This window comes from Hemiscyllium ocellatum, chromosome 24 (genome assembly GCF_020745735.1).
Source record: "Hemiscyllium ocellatum isolate sHemOce1 chromosome 24, sHemOce1.pat.X.cur, whole genome shotgun sequence".
Classification (NCBI taxonomy): domain Eukaryota; kingdom Metazoa; phylum Chordata; class Chondrichthyes; order Orectolobiformes; family Hemiscylliidae; genus Hemiscyllium; species Hemiscyllium ocellatum.
Window position 1 is genome coordinate 17,273,620 of NC_083424.1, and position 19,207 is coordinate 17,292,826.

General features: G+C 41.4%; 1 protein-coding gene across 1 annotated transcript in view; it reads right to left on the reverse strand.

Moving 5' to 3' along the window:
- Positions 1 to 12,005, reverse strand: part of naa25 (N-alpha-acetyltransferase 25, NatB auxiliary subunit) — a 96,701-nt gene extending 84,696 nt beyond the window's left edge. Inside the window, exon 1 of the mRNA XM_060843531.1 lies at positions 11,928 to 12,005. Within this exon, the coding sequence (XP_060699514.1) occupies positions 11,928 to 11,985 (58 nt within the window). The 5' untranslated portion in view covers positions 11,986 to 12,005. The remainder of the gene's footprint in view (positions 1 to 11,927) is intronic.
- Between the last annotated feature and the right edge of the window lie 7,202 nt (positions 12,006 to 19,207).

Genomic DNA, 19,207 nt, shown 5'->3' on the forward strand with positions numbered 1-19,207 from the left:
TCATGGCACTACAGTTAGTTCTTCTATAATGCGACAGTTGTGTTGTTGTGCAACCCCACATTACAGAAAAAAAATGCTTTACAAACAGCGCTTTAGGTTTTGGCAATGTAATTTTGTTACAGCGAACACACATTTTAAAAGTTGGCGCTTTACAAATAGCATCCCTAATTGTCAGTTGCTTTACAGTGAATTCGCATTGAGGAAATGCGCATTATAACAGAATGACCAGTACTAAGTTAGACAGTGATATTGGAGCCATGCACAGACCAAATCCACTGATCCAATTTAATAACAACTTGCAATATGCAGCAAAACGATTCAGTGTTCCATCTGCCTTTGGCTCCATTATCAGCCTAAACTGTGCATCTCCTCGATCTCTTCCTTCAACTTGTTACAGCAGGTCAACTACTTAGTCTCTGAGCAATATCAGCCAGTCTGGCAGTATCTGTAGAAGGAAAGCAGAATTATGCTTCCAGTCCAGTCACCTTTCTTCTGAACTCAAAATTTTCAGTACCTCAAACAACTAAAAAATCTCAAAATTACACAGAAAAAAAAGGACATTACACTTGATATCTTTTGAACATTTCATTCATAAATCAAGGGAAGCAACTCATGCCTCCACACAAAGCAAAAACTGGTGATTGTCAAATACTGAAGCAATATGTTGATCCACCTAAGAAGCACAGCACATTACTAAGAATCAGAAAATCTAATCATAAGCGTCTTCTCTAAATTTGCAGGAAACTAGACCATCTAAAACTTAAACTCAATTTTACAGAAGACCTGTTTTGAATTTATTCCAGGAATGAATCAATTAGCTTTTTGGCAAGTCATTCAGTTCTTCTCAAATTTGTCTTCCAGTCTGAAGATGCGAAAATTTACAATCTTTATGTTAAGCAACCTGATCTGAACTCATTGCTTTTTGAGCCTGATAGATTAACAAAACAAAATGTGCAATATTAGGGTGCTGGTTGGAGCGAAGGGGTAGGCAAGGGGCATTAATAGCAATGGAGGAGAAGGGATGAAAAACACATACTTCCACTTCTGCAAAGAGCTGCAACAATTCCTTGAACATTGAATTTTCTTTGAGTGTTAGGAGACCAGAGAAATAAGCAACAGCATGTCGACCACCATCTCATATTTAAATATAGCACTGATAAAAATTACCTCGTCTTTCAGAGATAATGCTATATTTTTCCCTTCAGTACAAACTGTCAAAATGCCCTTTGGTGTCAAAATGAATTAATCTGAGCCCATTCTATTGTTTTGACTGCATACTTCCATTAACCTGTAAACAGAAGCACAGTGATTTTAAACAATAACAGTTATATTTTATAAGGCTCACTTCTTAATCAGTAAAGACTCCTTTTGGATTCAAGTTCCTTCTTTAATTACCTAAAAGCATTCAAGTTGTCGTTATGAACAAGTCAGTCAAAGCTCTACAAACCCACTCTAATTGAAAACAGCCATTTGAAAAATCTGTTCAATAAATATAGCCAGATGGTATTTCATATGCAGAAAGAAAACACACACAATCATACAGTAAACTCCCTCTGTTGTTTGTGGGGCCTTGCTGTGTGCAGATCAGTTACCAATTTTCACTATATTACAACAGCAATAAGTAAAAATGTACTGTATTACTTGTAAAGCACAAAAGGGCCATGAAAGATGTTATATTATTCTTTCTTCTTTATTACCCATAAGATAAACATGTGTTTCTCTTACACAAAACAGAAATTGCTGGAGAAACTCAGCCAGTCTGGCAGTATCTGGAGAACTCAACATTTTCAGTGAAGAGTTTTTGACCTGAAACATTATCTGGCTAATCATGACCTGCTAAGAGTTCCCAGTATTTTCTGAACTGCTGTTTTGAATTTCACATTACTCAACTCAAAAATAACCGTTTAGAAGTTATTAATTTGGAAACCTTAAAGTTTGATGTCTCTGTTCTGCAACCACTGCAGCAGTGTGAAATATCAAGAGTACACAAGGAAATCTTGATTTCAAAACCACTTGGATCACTTGAAGTGCAACTTGGCTACAAAACTTTTATTTTTCATATATGAAGACTTTCTCAATTTAAGTTATGGCACTTCTGCAATATTGTTTAACTTTTGAATACGTACTGACAAACTGCTGCTAGAGAGATATAATTAGATCCACATGTACCAATATATTCATGGATAAAACAGATTTTTAAAAAATAGTGAAAGTCTCTGTTTTATTACCTGTTGGGACAGATTCACATTTCTGTTTAAAGTCATAATTATAGAAAATAGCGTTTATTTTATAATCACTTATTTGCTCAAGGACATTTCTGCCTGTCCTAGATCTACAAACCGGACCAGCAAAAAGAATGTCCTGCATTACACAAATATGGTGCTGGAAAAGCACAGCTGGTCAGGCAGTATCCGAGGTACAGGAATTAGGATAAAAGGTTTTTGCCAGAAACATCGACTCTCCTGCACCTCGGATGCTGCCTGACCTGCTATGCTTTTCCGGCACCACACTCTCGACTCTAATCTCCAGCATCTGCAGTCCTCACCTTTGCCCTGTATTACTCAGCATTTTAAATTCATCATAAATTTAAAACACTGTTCTCAGCAGTCACATGTTCTATAAGAAAATACTGAGACTAACAAAGCTTCAGTAGAGGTTCCCCTTTACTAGCTATTCAATTACAATATTAAAAGTGGAACTCAATTAATCTGGACTCCAAATGCACTTTTGAATAAAGCTCAAATTCCCCATGATCACTTTTTTTTTTCTTTTCCAGTATTTACCAGATTTACTTTTGAAAACTACTGAATCTGTTCTTGCACTGTATTCTGTAACATACAAATACACCATGAAAATAAGGTTTCCTTAAGTTATCCGATTCTTTGTTTCATTTACCATAAATTTGGGTACACTGAATACTGATCAATTTAAAATGGGAAACAAGCCCTTAAGGTCTATCAAAATCACCTCGATCAAATCTCCCCTAAGCCTTTGACTCATTATGTGGAGAACCTTAATTTTCTTCAAAATCTCCATTTCCTCAGTCTTCTCTAAATTCTCAACATTGTTTCTATAGATAGAAGCACAGAATTGGTCACAATATTCCAGTCTGAATGTTTTATAAAGATTTGGCGGAACTTGATTGTTTTTGTCTTCCTTCATATGTAAAGTCAAGGATTCGATATGCATTTCCCGTGTTCTTCTCAACTTCTCTTTTGCCAACTTTAAACATTTGTGTATGATATCCCCAAGACTGCATACTTGTATTTCCTTTAAAAAGTTTTTAGATTTAGATTTTATAGTGTACTATTACTTTATATTGTGTCTCTTTTAAAGCTAATCACTTCATGTCTCTGCTAAAATTTCCAAGTGTTATGATGCCTATTCTACAACTAGAAAATCTTTCTCAAGTACAGCCAGGAGGAGGATGCTCCAGAGATATCTCCTGTATCAACAACGGAAGTGGCGAAAGTGGGTACTGCAGATGCTGGAGATTAGAGTCAAGATTAGGGTAGTGCTGGAAAAGCACAGCAAGTCAGGCAGCATCTGAGGCGCAGGAGAATCAACGTTTCAGGCAAAAGCCCTTCAACATTGGTTTTCCTGCTCCCCGGATGATACCTGACCTGCTGTGCTTTGCCAGCATTACTCTAATCTTGACTTAACAATGAAGGAGTAAAAAATGAGGTCTGCAGATGCTGGAGATCACAGCTGCAAATATGTTGCTGGTCAAAGCACAGCAGGCCAGGCAGCATCTCGGGAATAGAGAATTCGACGTTTCGAGCATAAGCCCTTCATCAGGAACAAGCTTGTTCCTGATGAAGGGCTTATGCTCGAAACGTCGAATTCTCTATTCCCGAGATGCTGCCTGGCCTGCTGTGCTTTGACCAGCAACACATTTGCAGCTGTTAACAATGAAGGAGTCCAGCACACCAACATAAAAGCTAAGACTGAAGATCCTACATTGATCTTTAGTCCAAAGTGTTGAACAGATAATCCATCGCGATCTCCTCCTCAGGTCACCTGTATCACCAATGCCAGTTTTCAGACAAATTAAATAATTCCAAGTGACATCAAGAAACAATTCGAGGCACAGGATATTTCAAAGCATATGAACCCCTGACAATATTCTGGCAACAGCACTCAAGACTTGTGGCTCCAGAATCAGCTGTACAACCTTAGCCATCAAGGCCACAATAAACCAAGAATCGCATCAAGGAATCAAGTAAAATTAGAGTCAAATGGAATTTGGGGACCTTTCCACTGACGGGAGCATACCTAACACAAAGGTGACAGTTGCAGTTGTTGAAGATCAATCATCTCACTTCAAGGTCATCACTACAGCAGTTCCTTGGTGAATTTCCAAGGTACAACTACCTTCATCAACTCATCAATGATGTTCCTTTCATCACAAGGTTAAAGTAGGAATTTTTGTTGATTATGCCCAAAGGTCAGAATCATTCACAGTCTCCTCAGATTTTGAAGCAGTCTGTCTCCAAATGCAGCAAGCCTGGACAACATCTCGGCTTGGAGAATAAAGTGTTAAGTAACATTCATAAGTGGCAGGCAACAACTATCTCCAAGAGAAACTATATATCACGCTTGATACTTAATGGCATTGCCTTCGCCGAATCCCTCAATATCAACATCTTCAGAGTCACACAGTTACACAGCATGAAGCAGACCCCGTCAGACCAGCTTGTTTGCACCGACAAGCTATCCAAAACTGATCTAGTCCCATTTGCTAGCATTTGCCCCACATTCCTCTAAACAACTCTTGTTCATGTACCCATCAGTTGCCTTTTAAATGTTACCTATGCCTGTTTCCATCACTTCCTCTGGCAGCTCATTCTAGACACGCATCACATTCTGGATGAAAAGTTGCCCCTCAGGTCAATTTTAAATCTTTCCCCTCTAGTTTTGGACTCCTCTACTCTGGGAAAATGACCGTGGCTATTCACTCTACCCACGCCTGTCATGGTTTTATAAATCTCTGAGGTCACCCTTCAGCTTCCAAGACACAAGAGAAAAAACCCCGACTATCCAGCCTCTCCTTCTAGCTCAAACCCTGAAATCCTGGCAATATCCTTGTAATCTTTTCTGGACAGTCTCAAGTTTAACAACTTTCAGGGAGAACAGAATTGAATGCAGTGTTCTAGAAGTGGCCTAACCAGCCATAAAACGATGTCTCAACTCCTAAAATCAATGTTCTGACCAATAAATGCTAGCATGCCAAACATCTTCACTACATTGTCTACCTGCTACGCCATTTTCAAAGAACTATGCATCTGCACCCCTAGGTCTCTGTTTGGCAATACTCCCAGGACCATACAATTAATTGTGTCCTTGCATAGTGGCAAGAGTGTACATCTACAAGATGCACTGCAATAACTTACCAAGGATCTTTCAACTGCACCTTCCAGAACTGCAACTGCTACCATCTAGAAAGACAAGGTGCATGGTAGCATAAGCTGCAAGTTACCCTCTAACGATGCCCTCCACCGCATCTCCTCCACTTCCCGCTCCTCCGCCCTTGAGGCCCGCCCCTCCAACCGCCACCAGGACAGAACCCCACTGGTTCTCACCTACCACCCCACCAACCTCCGTATACAGCGTATCATCCGCCGTCATTTCCGCCACCTCCAAATGGACCGCACCACCAGGGATATATTTCCCTCCCCTCCCCTATCAGCGTTCCACAAAGACCACTCCTTTCGTGACTCCCTCGTCAGGTCCACACCCCCCACCAACCCAACCCTCCACTCCAGGCACCTTCCCCTGCAACCGCAGGAAATGCAAAACTTGCGCCCGCACCTCCTCCCTTACCTCTCTCCAAGGCCCCAAGGGATCCTTCCATATCCGCCACAAATTCACCTGCACCTCCACACACATCATCTATTGCATCCGCTGCACCCGATGTGGCCTCCTCTATATTGGGGAGACAGGCCGCCTACTTGCAGAACGCTTCAGGGAACACCTCTGGGACGCCCGAACCAACCAACCCAACCACCCCGTGGCTCAACACTTTAACTCTCCCTCCCACTCCACCAAGGACATGCAGGTCCTTGGACTCCTCCATCGCCAGAACATAACAACACGACGGTTGGAGGAAGAGTGCCTCATCTTCCGTCTGGGAACCCTCCAACCACAAGGGATGAACTCAGATTTCTCCAGTTTCCTCATTTCCCCTCCCCCCACCTTGTCTCAGTCGATTCCCTCAAACTCAGTACCGCCCTCCTAACCTGCAATTTTCTTCCTGACCTCTCCGCCCCCACCCCACTCCGGCCTATCACCCTCACCTTGACCTCCTGCCACCCATCACATCTCCATCGCCCCTCCCCCAAGTCCCTCCTCCCTACCTTTTATCTTAGCCTGCTGGACACACTTTCCTCATTCCTGATTAAGGGCTTGTGCCCGAAACGTCGAATTTCCTGTTCCTTGGATGCTGCCTGACCTGCCGCGCTTTAACCAGCAACACATTTTCAGCTCTGATCTTCAGTATCTGCAGACCTCACTTTTTACCCTCTAAATCACCCCACCTAAGATACAGGAGCAGAATTAGGTCATTCAGCCAACTGAATCTGCTCCACCATTGGATCATGATGGATATGTTCCTAAATTTCATTCTCTTGCCTTTCACCTTACCAATCAAGAACCGATCTCTGTCTTCAATATACTCAATGAATTGGTCTTCACAGCCTTCTGCAGCAATCAGTTCCACAGATTCCCTATCCTCCAGCTGAAGAAATTTCTCCTTGTCTCAGTTCTCAAGTGTCATCCCTTCACTGAGGCTGTGCCCTCAAGTCCTTGTCTCTACTACTGGAGAAAATATCTTCTTTATATCCACTCTAACCAGGCCTCAGTATTTAAGAGATTTCCCCACCTTCATCCTTCTAATGTCCATCGAGTACAGATCCAGAATTCTCAATGTTTCTCATGTGAGGAGTTCTTCATCCCTGGAACTATTCTTGTAAACCTTCTCTGGACCCCTCCAATGCCAGCACATTTTTCCTTTGGGGTTCAAAACTGCTCATAATATTCCAAATGCAGCCTCAGCAGTACATCTCTCTTGAAATTCCCTCTTGAAATGAATCCTGACATTGCATTTGCCTTCCTAATTGTCAACTGAACCTATATGATAATCTTAAGAGAATCATCAACTAGAACTCCCAAGTCCCTTTATACTTCAGATTTCCAAAGCCTTTCCACATTTATAAAATTGTCTATACTCTGTTCTTTGTACCAAAGTGCATAACCTCACACATTCCCACACTGAATTCCATCGGCCACTTCCTTGCCCACTCTCCTCGCTTGTTCAAGTCCTTCTGTGGACGCCTCGCCTCCTCAACACCAGCTATTCCGCCAACGAGCTTTATGTCATCTGCAAACTTAGCAACAATGGTAAACACAGGATAAAACAATGACTGCAGATGCTGGAAACCAGAATCTGGATTAGTGGTGCTGGAAAAGCACAGCAGTTCAGGCAGCATCCGAGGAGCAGTAATATCAACATTTCAGGCAAAAGGCTTTCATCAGGAATACAGGCAAAGTGCCTAAAGGGTGGAGAGATAAATGGGAGGAGGGTGGGGTGGGAGAAATTGGCATAGAGTACAATAGGTGAGTGGGGGAGGGGATGAAGGTGATAGGTCAGTGAGGAGGGTGGAGTGGATAGGTGGAAAAGAAGACAGGCAGGTAGGACAAGTCATGGGGACAGTGCTGAGCTGGAAGTTTCGGACTGGGGTGAGGTGGGGGAAGGGGAAATGAGGAAACTGTAGAAGCCCACATTGATGCCCTGGGGTTGAAGTGTTCCGAGACGGAAGATGAGGCGTTCTTCCTCCTGGCGTCAGGTGGTGAGGAAGTGGCAGTGGAGGCGGCCCAGGACCTCCATGTCCTTGGCAGAGTGACAGGGGGAGATTAAATGTTGGGCCACAGTGGTTGATTGGTGCGGGTGTCCCAGAGATGTTCCCAAAAGCGCTCTGCTATGAGACGTCCAGTCTCTCCAATGTAGAGGAGACTGCATTGAAAGCAACGGATACAATAAATGATACTGGTGGATGGGTAGGTAAAGCTTTGATGGATGTGAAAGATTCCTTTAAGGCCTTGGATGGAGGTGAGGGAGGCGGTGTGGGCGCAGGTTTTGCAATTCTTGCGGTAGCAGGGGAAGGTGCCAGGATGGGAGGGTGGGTTGTAGGGGGGCGTGGACCTGGCCAGGTAGTCACGGAGGGAACGGTCTTCGTGGACGGCAGAAAGGGGTGGGGAGGGAAATATATCCCTGGTGGAGGAAATATTGGCAGATGATTTGGTTTATGGGAACTTCAGTTCCTTCATCCAGATCATTAAAGTCCTATGGATAGCTGTGTTCCAACACTGATCCCTCCAGAGCTGCCATCTTGAAAAAGACCATTTTATACCCTCTCTGCCTTCTACCAGTCAGACAATCCTCAAAATATGCCAGCACCTTATCCCCAACATCATGGGCTTTTGCTTTATTTAGCAGCCTCTTGTGTAGCACTTTCAAACGCCTTCTGAAAATCCAAACAGATCACATTCCCCTGGCTCTCCTTCATCTAAACAGCCTTACTTGGAGCTATATCCCCTTTCAATCATTGTCATTAGACCCAAATCTTGGAACTCTTCTCCCAATAGCAGCTTAGATGTCCCTATAAACCAAAAATAATAGCAGTTCAAGATAGCAACTTGCCACTACCACCTTTGATTTCAGCAAGGCGTTCGATAAGGTTCCCCACAGTAGGCTATTGTATAAAATGCGGAGGAATGGGATTGTGGGAGATAAAGCAGTTTGGATCGCAGGCTTGCTGAAAGAAGACAGAGGGTGGTGGTTGATGGGAAATGTTCATCCTGGAGTCCAGTTACCAGTGGTGTACCACAAGGGTCGGTAGTGGGTCCACTGCTGTTCGTCATTTTTATAAATGACCTGGATGAGGGCGTAGAAGGGTGAGTTAGTAAATTTGCAGATGACACTAAGGTCAGTGGAGTTGGGGATAGTGACGAAGGATGTTGTAGGTTACAGAGAGACATAGATAAGCTGCAGAGCTGGGTTGAGAGGTGGCAAATGGAGTTTAATGCGTACAAGTGTGAGGTGATTCACTTTGGTCGGAGTAACCGGAATGCAAAGTACTGGACTAATGGTAAGATTCTTGGTACTGTAGATGAGCAGAGAGATCTCGGTGTCCAGGTACACAGATCCTTGAAAGTTGCCACCCAGGTTGACAGGGTTGTTAAGAAGGCATACAGTGTTTTAGCTTTTATTAATAGAGGGACCGAGTTCCGGAACCATGAGGTTATGCTAAAGCTGTACAAAACTCTAGTGCGGCCGCACATGGAGTATTGTGTACAGTTCTGGTCACTGCATTATAAGAAGGATGTGGAAGCTTTGGGAAAGGTGCAGAGGAGATTTACTAGGATGTTGCCTGGTATGGAAAAAAGGTCTTACGAGGAAAGGCTGAGGGACTTGAGGCTGTTTTCGTTAGAGAGAAGAAGGTTGAGAGGTGACTTAGTATAGGCATATAAGATAATCAGAGGGTTAGATAGGGTAGACAGGGAGAGTCTTTTTCCAAGAATAGTGACGGCGAGCATGAGGGAGCATAGCTTTAAATTGAGGGATGATACATATAGGACAGATGTCAGAGGTAGTTTCTTTACTCAGAGAGTAGTAAGGGTATGGAATTTTTTGCCTGCAATGGACATAGATTTGCAAACTTTAAGTGCATTTACGTCGTCATTGGACAAGCATATGGACGTACATAGAATAGTGTAGGTTAGATGGGCTTCAGATTGGTATGACAGGTTGGCGCAACATCGAGGGCCAAAGGGCAAGTACTGCGCTGTAATGTTCTATGTTCTCCAAGGCAATTAGGGATGACCATTAAGTGCTAGCCCAGCCAATGATCCTTATATTCTCTGATTCCTTTTTAAAACTCAGGGGATTTAATTTTTGAAGGATCCTTTAGATAGGTATTCAAAATAATAGGATAACTGTAGCCTACTTTAGAAAAAAGGGCATAAGCTTAAGTTGGGGAGTAATTTTTTTTAATGGAAGATCTAAGAACGTTTTTCCCACTGAGTGTGGTAGAAATATCGAACATGCTGCTGGAAAGGGTAATGGAGGCAGATATTCTCACAACATTTAAGGAGCATCTGGATGAGCACTTAAAAAGCTTCTTCACAGTAGGCTTTGGACCAAGTCAACCAATTTAAATTTTAAACTTAATGCTGATCACAGTCTGTGCACCTTCTCTGCTGCCGTAACATGGTATTATTTACTCTGTTCTTTGTATGCACTTTATATGGTACGATCTATACTGCATACAAAACAAAACTTTTCACTGTAGCCAAGTACATGAGACAATAACAAATCGAATCAAGAGTGCAGATAAACAGGATTAATATAGCTCGATGTTTGTGGTCAGCACCGACATGGTGGGCTGAAGGGCCTGTTTCCATGCTGTATGTTTCCATAACTACATTCTGTTCCCAAATTGGAGATCAAACACTACCAAAACCAAAATCTTAAAATGATTAACAACTCAACAGATAAAATAAACCTATAATCTAAATATGCAAACTACTTTACTATTCAACCTGTTCAGAGATGCTATTACACACCTCTGGAGCAAGTCGGCTTGAACTTGGGTCTCTCGGTCCAGGGACAGAGACACTGATCACAACAGTCCCTCAGTTTCAATATTCATTTTTTAAAAATTGACTTGTTTTTCAAATCAACCTGTTCATAGATGTTATTACAGATCGCTGGAGCAAATGAGACTTGAACCCAGGCCCCTAGTCCAGTGGTAAGGACACTCCAACTGCACAAGAAGATCCTCTACCTAAACATCTTTAGATTAGATTACTTACAGTGTGGAAACAGGTCCTTTAGCCTAACAAGTCCACACTGACCCTCTGAAAAGCCACCCACCCTGACCCATTCCCCTTACACTACGGGCAATTTACCATGACCATTCACCTGACCTGCACATTTTTGGACTGTGGGAGAAAGTGCAAACTCCACATAGTCAGTCGCCTGAGGTGCTAACCATTGTGCCAACTTTACATGCAACTTATCATCAACACCTATTAGACCTAAGTACGTTAGTGAAGCAATGATCAGAACGTCTCTAGCATGAATACGCTACTGCAGCACATCTATTTCCTGCCAAAACAACAGAATAATCTTTAGTGATATTTCTGGTTAACAAAATGATTCATTTACAGTAAGGTTTTTTAAAAATAATTTCAGTCAAGTAACATATAACTTAAAAACAGAACATAGCAAAACATTATTGTCAAATGTTCAACGTTAAAGCAAGCATGAGTGTTGAAACGCCACAATTAAATCAGCTATTTCCAGAAAAGCGCTAAGCTCCAACTACCACATAACTTGTTTCCAAGATCAGAAGCATCCTCAGGCGGCAAAGTTGCCGCTCCCAACCAAACTCCATGCACTCTAGCAGTTTAGGTTAAAAAGATGACCCACCCCAGATATCCAATCAAAAGTTTGTCTACACCAACACCCCAGTGTTTTAGTTGCTGTATCCCAAACGCCTCGCTTCCACCGTAATGAGAAATCAACAGGTTTCAACTGCAGATATGCACATCGCTCTACTTAACTACTGACAACCAAACAACCGCCTAAACAAACTTCTAAAAAAAACAAAGCTTTCTACGAGTGAAAACAACAATAAAATTTGAAAATCAAATGGACGCTGGACTATTAGTAACAAGCGTTCGATACCAGACTGAGCTCCTAAGTGCTGTGTAACTCGAGCTCGAGGATACATTTGCGGCCTACCAAGAGGCGGATTCGCGGTGTTCAATTAACAAAGCACCATGTCTTTGAATAGCTTGAATTTTGTTACTGGTGTGTGAACAGGTGAATGTTGCAAGCAAATCACGATGAATTAATTCGTTACCATAGATCGGACGCAACCTCCTGTCATTGGGATCCTGCACATGGCTACGAGCCGCCATGATAACTCTATGCTCCTGCACATGCGCACACCCACCCACTCCTCCGGCTAATGCGCATGTCTATTGCTGGACATGGTGCCGGCCCACACACATGCGCAGTGTCGTCCAACTTGTCAATGTTCATTTGTCAACCGGAGGTAAGAAAGTTATACTGATTTCATTTAGAACAGCTAACTCATCTTTTTCACTTTTAGCTTTTCTTCTGTCCCAGCTTGCTATTTCTTTGTTGACCGTTTCATTATCTAAGGTATAGGCAGGATAGATCCAGTGAAACCTTAGAAGAGTATAAAGGAAGTAGGAATGTACTTAAGAGGGCAAAAAGGAGACATGAGATAGCTTTGGCAAATAGAATTAAGGAGAATCCAAAGGGTTTTTACAAATATATTAAGGACAAAAGGGTAACTAGGGAGAAAATAGGGCCCCTCAAAGATCAGCAAGGCGGCCTTTGTGTGGAGCCACAGAAAATGGGGGAGATACTAAATGAGTATTTTGCATCAGTATTTACTGTGGAAAAGGACACGGAAGATATAGACTGTAGGGAAATAGATGGTGACATCTTGAAAAATGTCTATATTATAAAGGAGGAAGTGCTGGATGTCTTGAAACGGGTAAAGATGGATAAATCCCCGTGACCGGATCTGGTGTACCCGAGAACTCTGTGGGAAGCTAGAGAAGTGATTGCTGGGTGTCTTCCTGAGATATTTGTATCATCAATAGTCACAGGTGAGGTGCTGGAAGACTGGAAGTTGGCAAATGTAATGCCACTGTTTAAGAAGGACAAGCCAAGGAACTATAGACCGGTGAGCCTGACCTCGGTGGTGGGCAATTTGTTGGAGGGAATCCTGAGGGACAGGGTGTACATGTATTTGGAAAGGGAAGTACTGATTAGGGCTAGTCAACATGGCTTTGTGCGTGGGAAATCATGTTTCACAAACTTGATTGAGTTTTTTGAAGAAGTAACAAAGAAGATTGATGAGGGCAGAGCAGTAGATGTGACCTGTATGGACTTCAGTAAGGCGTTCGACAAGGTTCCCCATGGGAGACTGATTAGCAAGGTTAGATCTCATTCAGGGAGAACTTGCCATTTGGATACAGAACTGGCTCAAAGGTAGAAGACAGAGGATGGTGGTGGAGGGTTGTTTTTCAGAGTGGAGGCCTGTGACCAGTGGAGTGCCACAAGGATTGGTGCTGGGTCCTCTACTTCTTTTGTTATTTACATACATGATTTGGAAGTAAGCATAAGAGGTACAGTTTGCAGATGATACCAAAATTGGTAGTGGGCAGTGAAGAGGGTTACCTCAGGTTACAACAGGATCTTGACCAGATGGGCCAATGGGCTGAGAAGTGGCAGATGGAGTTTAATTCAGATAAATGCGAGGTGCTGCATTTTGGGAAAGCAAATCTTAGCACAGCTTATGCACTTAATGATAAGGTCCTAGGGAGTGTTGCTGAACAAAGAGACCTTGGAGTTCAGGTTCATAGCTCCTTGAAACTGAAATCGCAGGTAGGTAGCATAGTGAAGAAGGCGTTTGGTTTGCTTTCCTTTATTGGTCAGAGTATTGAGTACAGGAGCTGGGAGGTCATGGTGCGGCTGTACAGGACATTGGTTAGGCCACTGTTGGAATATTGCCTGCAATTCTGGTCCCCTTCCTATGGGAAAGATGTTGTGAAACATGAAAGGGTTCAGAAAAGATTTACAAGAATGTTGCCAGGGTTGGAGGATTTGAGCTATAGGGAGAGGCTGAACAGGCTGGGGCTGTTTTCCCTGAAGCATCGGAGGCTGAGGGATGACCTTGTAGAGGTTTACAAAATTATGAGGGGCATGGATAGGGTAAAAAAGGCAAAGTCTTTTCCCTGGGGTAGGGGTGTCCAGAACTAGAGGGCATAGGTTTAGGGTGATACGAGAAAGATATAAAAGAGACCTAAGGGGCAACCTTTCCATGCAGAGGGTGGTATGGATATGGAATGAGCTGCCAGAGGATGTGGAGGCTGGTACAATTGCAACATTTAAGAGGCATTTGGATGAGTATATGAATAGGAAGGGTTTGGAGCGATATGCCCTGCTGCTGGCAAGTGGGACTAAATTGGGTTGGGTTATCTGGTCGGCATGGACAGGTTGGACTGAAGGGTCTGTTTCCATGCTGTACATCTCTATGACTCTATGACTCTTTCAGGGCTCTGTCTTCACCTCCTCCCTTCCCCCACCACTGCTTCAGGGGAAAGACCATGTTTTCCCCATCTACTAATAACTGTGGTGACGAGTCACCAAACCTGAAATATTATCTCTGTTTTCTTCCATCAGATATTGCCAGACCTGCTGAGTTTCTCCGGCAATTTCTGTATTTGTGTCAGAACCTTCTTTTAGACTCATAGAGATATACAGCACAGAAACAGATTCTTCAGTCCAATTCGACCATGCCGACCAGATATCCCAACCTAATCTAGTCCCATTTGCCAGCACTTGGCCCATATCTCTCTAAACCCTTCCTATTCATATACCCATCCAGATGCCTTTAAAATGGTGTAATTGTACCAGCTACCACCACATCCTCTGGCAGCTCATTTCGTATACACTCCACCCTTTGCTTGAAAAAGCTGCTACTTATAGGTCCCTTTTAAATCTTTCCCCTCTCATCATAAACCTATTGCCCTCTAGTTCTGGACTCCCTCATGCCAGAGAAAGAGACCTTGTCTGTTTACCCTATCTATGCCCCTTATGATTTTATAAACCTCAATTTTCTCAAACTTAGAAATTATATCCAGCTCTAATTTTGACAAAGACGAAACCCGTAATGCAAAACATAATTCAATTGCCTTGTTTACTTTATGTTAATTTTCCTTGCATTTTCAGTTTAATATCTGTCAACAAAGGTCAATCGTGAGTTTTCACATGAATTAAGGAGAAGAGGATGAGAATTTATTTTCACCCATATGGGCCTTAGAATTCATCATTTGAAAAGTTGTCAAAGGAGAATCTCTCATTGCATTTAAAAAATGCTTAGATTTGCACTTGAAGTGCGACAAGTGCTACTGAGGATCAATTGCATTAAAACTGGATTATTATCTTTCAGCTGGCACAGACATAATAGACCAAATGATGTCCTTCGCTGCTGCAAATTTGTTATACTTTGGCTTGTTTTGTCTCCACCACAACTGTTGACTCCTTTGTCAGGTACTGGTTCAAGAGCAATACATCACCCAATGATTCTAAACTCTGAACTTGGCTGAGTTGACAGCATCCTTATTTCTCTGTAAGAAAGCCTATGTTAATACTTTGGTATGTACCTAAACTGAGTTGACACCCAAATGCAAGACAGAGAAAGTGCTGTATTATCTTTGGAATTGACACTGAACTGCTGAGAAAAACTGTGCAGCTTTGGGTTATTGGCAGCAAACATATAGAGTTTCTGTTAGGTGTGAATGTTGTGTTTATCATTTTCATAAAAACAAAAGGGGCAGTATGCTGCAGGCAGAGTTTATTTCTACTTCAGTCTCAAGTTTCATCATCTGATTTTCATAAGTCAAAAAATTATATCATTGAAATATAAATGTTCCTTTTTGAGTTTTTTTTCAATACCAGTGCACTGGCATATTTGACTGTACAATTTCTTGATTGGACTGGCTTGATAGAACAGATGCTTTTGTCATATCCATCAATGGTTTTTCCAGTCTTCAAGAGGGGGAAGGTCTGTATTAACTTTGACTGAATCTCAGATTGATTTAATCAAGAAAAGTAATGGGAGATAGAACTTTGTCAGCCAATTCCAATAGATGTATGTCAACAAAATACAATATTTAAATGAGGAAGAAGAGAGGACTAAGAATGGATCGTTGCCATCGATTAGATTCAAAAACAAAGAACTGGGCCCATGCTAGAGCAATCCTATGGAGAATCAACCATTTGGACATTGCAGAGGGGTCAAAGACAACTCTGACTTCCTCTTCTGAATGTTAAAATGTCATCGGATATAATGGGCCACAACAATACCTAGTGATCTCAACCTGCAAATGCATTATTCAGACACCTATTTGCATTAGAAACTCATCATAACTGATGAAATAAGCATTTTACAAAAGAGAGAATTAAGTTTTTTTGTAGAATACTTTCAAAATTCTTCACAGCCATCAAAATGTTTTTGCAAAAGAATCATTATGAGGTGGGGAAACATACGGCAGCAAATTTGACCAGATCAAGATGCTACAAAAAGTAATGGCCCTCTTATTTAATAAATGATGTATTGTTGAGGAATTTCACTGAGTTTACTCCTGGGAAGAAGAGGCTATCTTACAAAGAAAAGGTTGGGTCTATATTTATTGGAATTTAAAAGAATAGGTAGTGCTCTTATTTGCATCATACGAGAATCTGAGGAGTTTCACAGTGCAAATTGTTTCAATCTTAATACAAATTCAATGATTAATATTCAACTTACATCATTTGATGTTAACACCTGAGATTTTCATGGATGTTTTAAATTGTTTTAAAAATAACACAGCTGATTAAATGGCATTTGAGATCTCCTGACAAGCCTAGGCAACCCCAAATGGAATTTCAAGTGCTATCTGCCCTTTTACTACCATTCTAATTTAGAATCGGTGAAAGTAAAGTGAGTGATGTTTCAAGAAATTTGCATCTCTTTGTTTACTCAAATTTGCATGATAGCATCAAATATTGAAAATGAAAGTTTACCTAAGTGTTCAACTTGAAAAAGGCAATAGAGCTATACTGGGAATATAGAAACAAATCCATTCTAGTACCTTGCTTTGAGAACAAAGGAATGAGAAAGCAACATGTACTGAACACAGCCTGACTAAGTTGATTGACTGGTTGACTTTATAATTAAAGTGTGCTAGTTATGTACTAAAAAGGAAACAAAATAAATATTTATTGTGACTCACTGCAAAGGAAGTTGTGACCTGTCTTCAGTTGGTCTCCAAAAGATACTGAGGTGTTTCTCCTCATGTGATGAGAAGGAATTTGCTGCTTTCGTGAAGTCATGAATTCATGACACTCAGATTTAAGCTGACTAAGGGAGTATTGAACAAAAGAAACGTGATTAAGTGTACCAAACTATGAGTTCACTCAACCTCTGTGCAGTTCTCCATAGTAATGAGACTGGGACAACATATATTAAAAAAGAGGAAAGGCTGAACATATACCACTTTCACTGTCTCAGATATGGTCTCAATACCTTCAGTAGGACAAGATTATCAACTCAGTGGCCTTGGAGCATTTTAATTTTATCAGCTTACACTCATTACTGAGCTGACAGCATCTGCTTTAGCTCAATCATGTCCATCAGATGTTCCAAATACTCTTCTTTAAAGTAAAGTGGGGATAGGGTCATGACCTGACCATACTTCTGCTCCAAGGCCATCTGCAAATGATAAGTGAAGATGCCACAAATTGACATAGATCAGAAGGATGTAGTTACTAGTGACTGTGAACACTCCACATGGACTGTCTGGAGGGAGTTTGGACAAAGTGAAGTGAATAAGTAAAGTCCGCTGGTCTAGAAGAAGGTCCATAGAAAACTGAAGCTTCAAATCCTGCACCTTTCCATCCCCTATCTCTTTCCAAAGCAAATTCAGCAAAGACTGCCATGCCACAACAGAACTCCTCAGCCACACCAATGTTTAACATAGTGTTGAACAACCAATGGAAAAACCATTGCTTCACACGACAAAAGGTATCCAATAGAGAGCCAAGGGCTGTAGGGAACAGACAGGAGAGTCAAGTTAAGGTCAAGACCAGATCAGCCATGATGATATTGAATGGCAGAGCAGGTTTGAGGAATCCTATTGCTTACTCCTCCTATTCCTTATGTTCTTATGAGGTAAGTGATCGAATAATCTTTTTCTCTTGGTATTGGATGACAGCTACAGAAAAGCAAGATTTTGCTGCTCTACTCTGAATTGTACCATAAGATCTTTTCCATCGATCTAAAAGGGTGGATGTGACTTTGGTTTAATAAATATTTTGTGCTCAAATCGTAGACTGGAATTGCATTCAAGACTTTTTGATTGAGAGGTGAGTATTCCACCATTGAGTGAAAGGTAGTTTATACATGCAAAATGTAAAAGCATGATCAAAAGTTATAACAGAACAAAGACATTGTGGACATGAAATGTGTATATACTGTCTGCATAATTCTTGTCATGTGTCCATAGTATCTCCTTATCCTTCTGACCTCTTGGTGGACTTTGACAAAGTCAACCATATTATTCTCCTTTACCATCCAGCTCAGTGATACTGCATTCAACTTGATTCAATATTACCTGTCCAGTCATAATCAGTTGCGATTCCAGGACTGGTTCCTTTTCCTGTTCTGCAAGTGTAATCTGAAGACCCCAAAGAATTTAAGGATCCCTCCTCTTCAAGAAATGACCCTTGGTGACATGTTTTGAACTTCGAGGAAAAGCTTTCACATGTAAGGTGTAAATACTCAACTTTATCTCTCCACCATTTTTCTCACAACCTCTAGAAAAAGTCAAAACGCTGTCTGATATCTCGTAATTGTTAAGCCACAATGTCTTTATTTTAAATATTGGGAAGGGCATAACGTTTCCATTTTTCTCCTCGTACATCTTCCATTGTATTTACATTGATTCCATCCTTCTGTCTGACCACTATCTTGCCATCTTATTTGAGCTCAAGATAAGGTTTCTACTCTGTATATTTCACCATAAAGGAGCCTACTTTCAACTCTGTAAAATAATATCTCAATTCAGCTAGTATTGAAATCCTCACTTAGATCAGCTGATCATGACTTGAATACCTCTACAAAACAGAAAGAATAGTGAATATCAGTTTAATTTTATTCACTATCTCCATACTCCCAATATTATGTTAGTTGTTACTGCCTACATCCAAAGTTTATTGTTACTTCCATGCTCTTATGGATGATTTCTCACCTTCCATTATCCATAAACTTCAGGTGAGTCAAAATTCTGTTGAGCATTCTTTACCAAGTCCTACTCATCATGATCAAAAGCAGTATTTATGTCACACTTCTAAGGGAGTTAAATGTTCTCACAGGCACAAAGTAAAACAAAGTTTGACACAATCACATAATGTGACATTAGGTCAGATAATCAACAGTTGAGGTTATAAGGAGTGGCTGAAAGGAGGAAGTTGAAGTAGTGAGATGCAGAGGTGCAGGAAGATATCCAAAGCACACATCCGCCACTCTTGTTTTTGCTGACTTATGTTCGTTCTCGATTG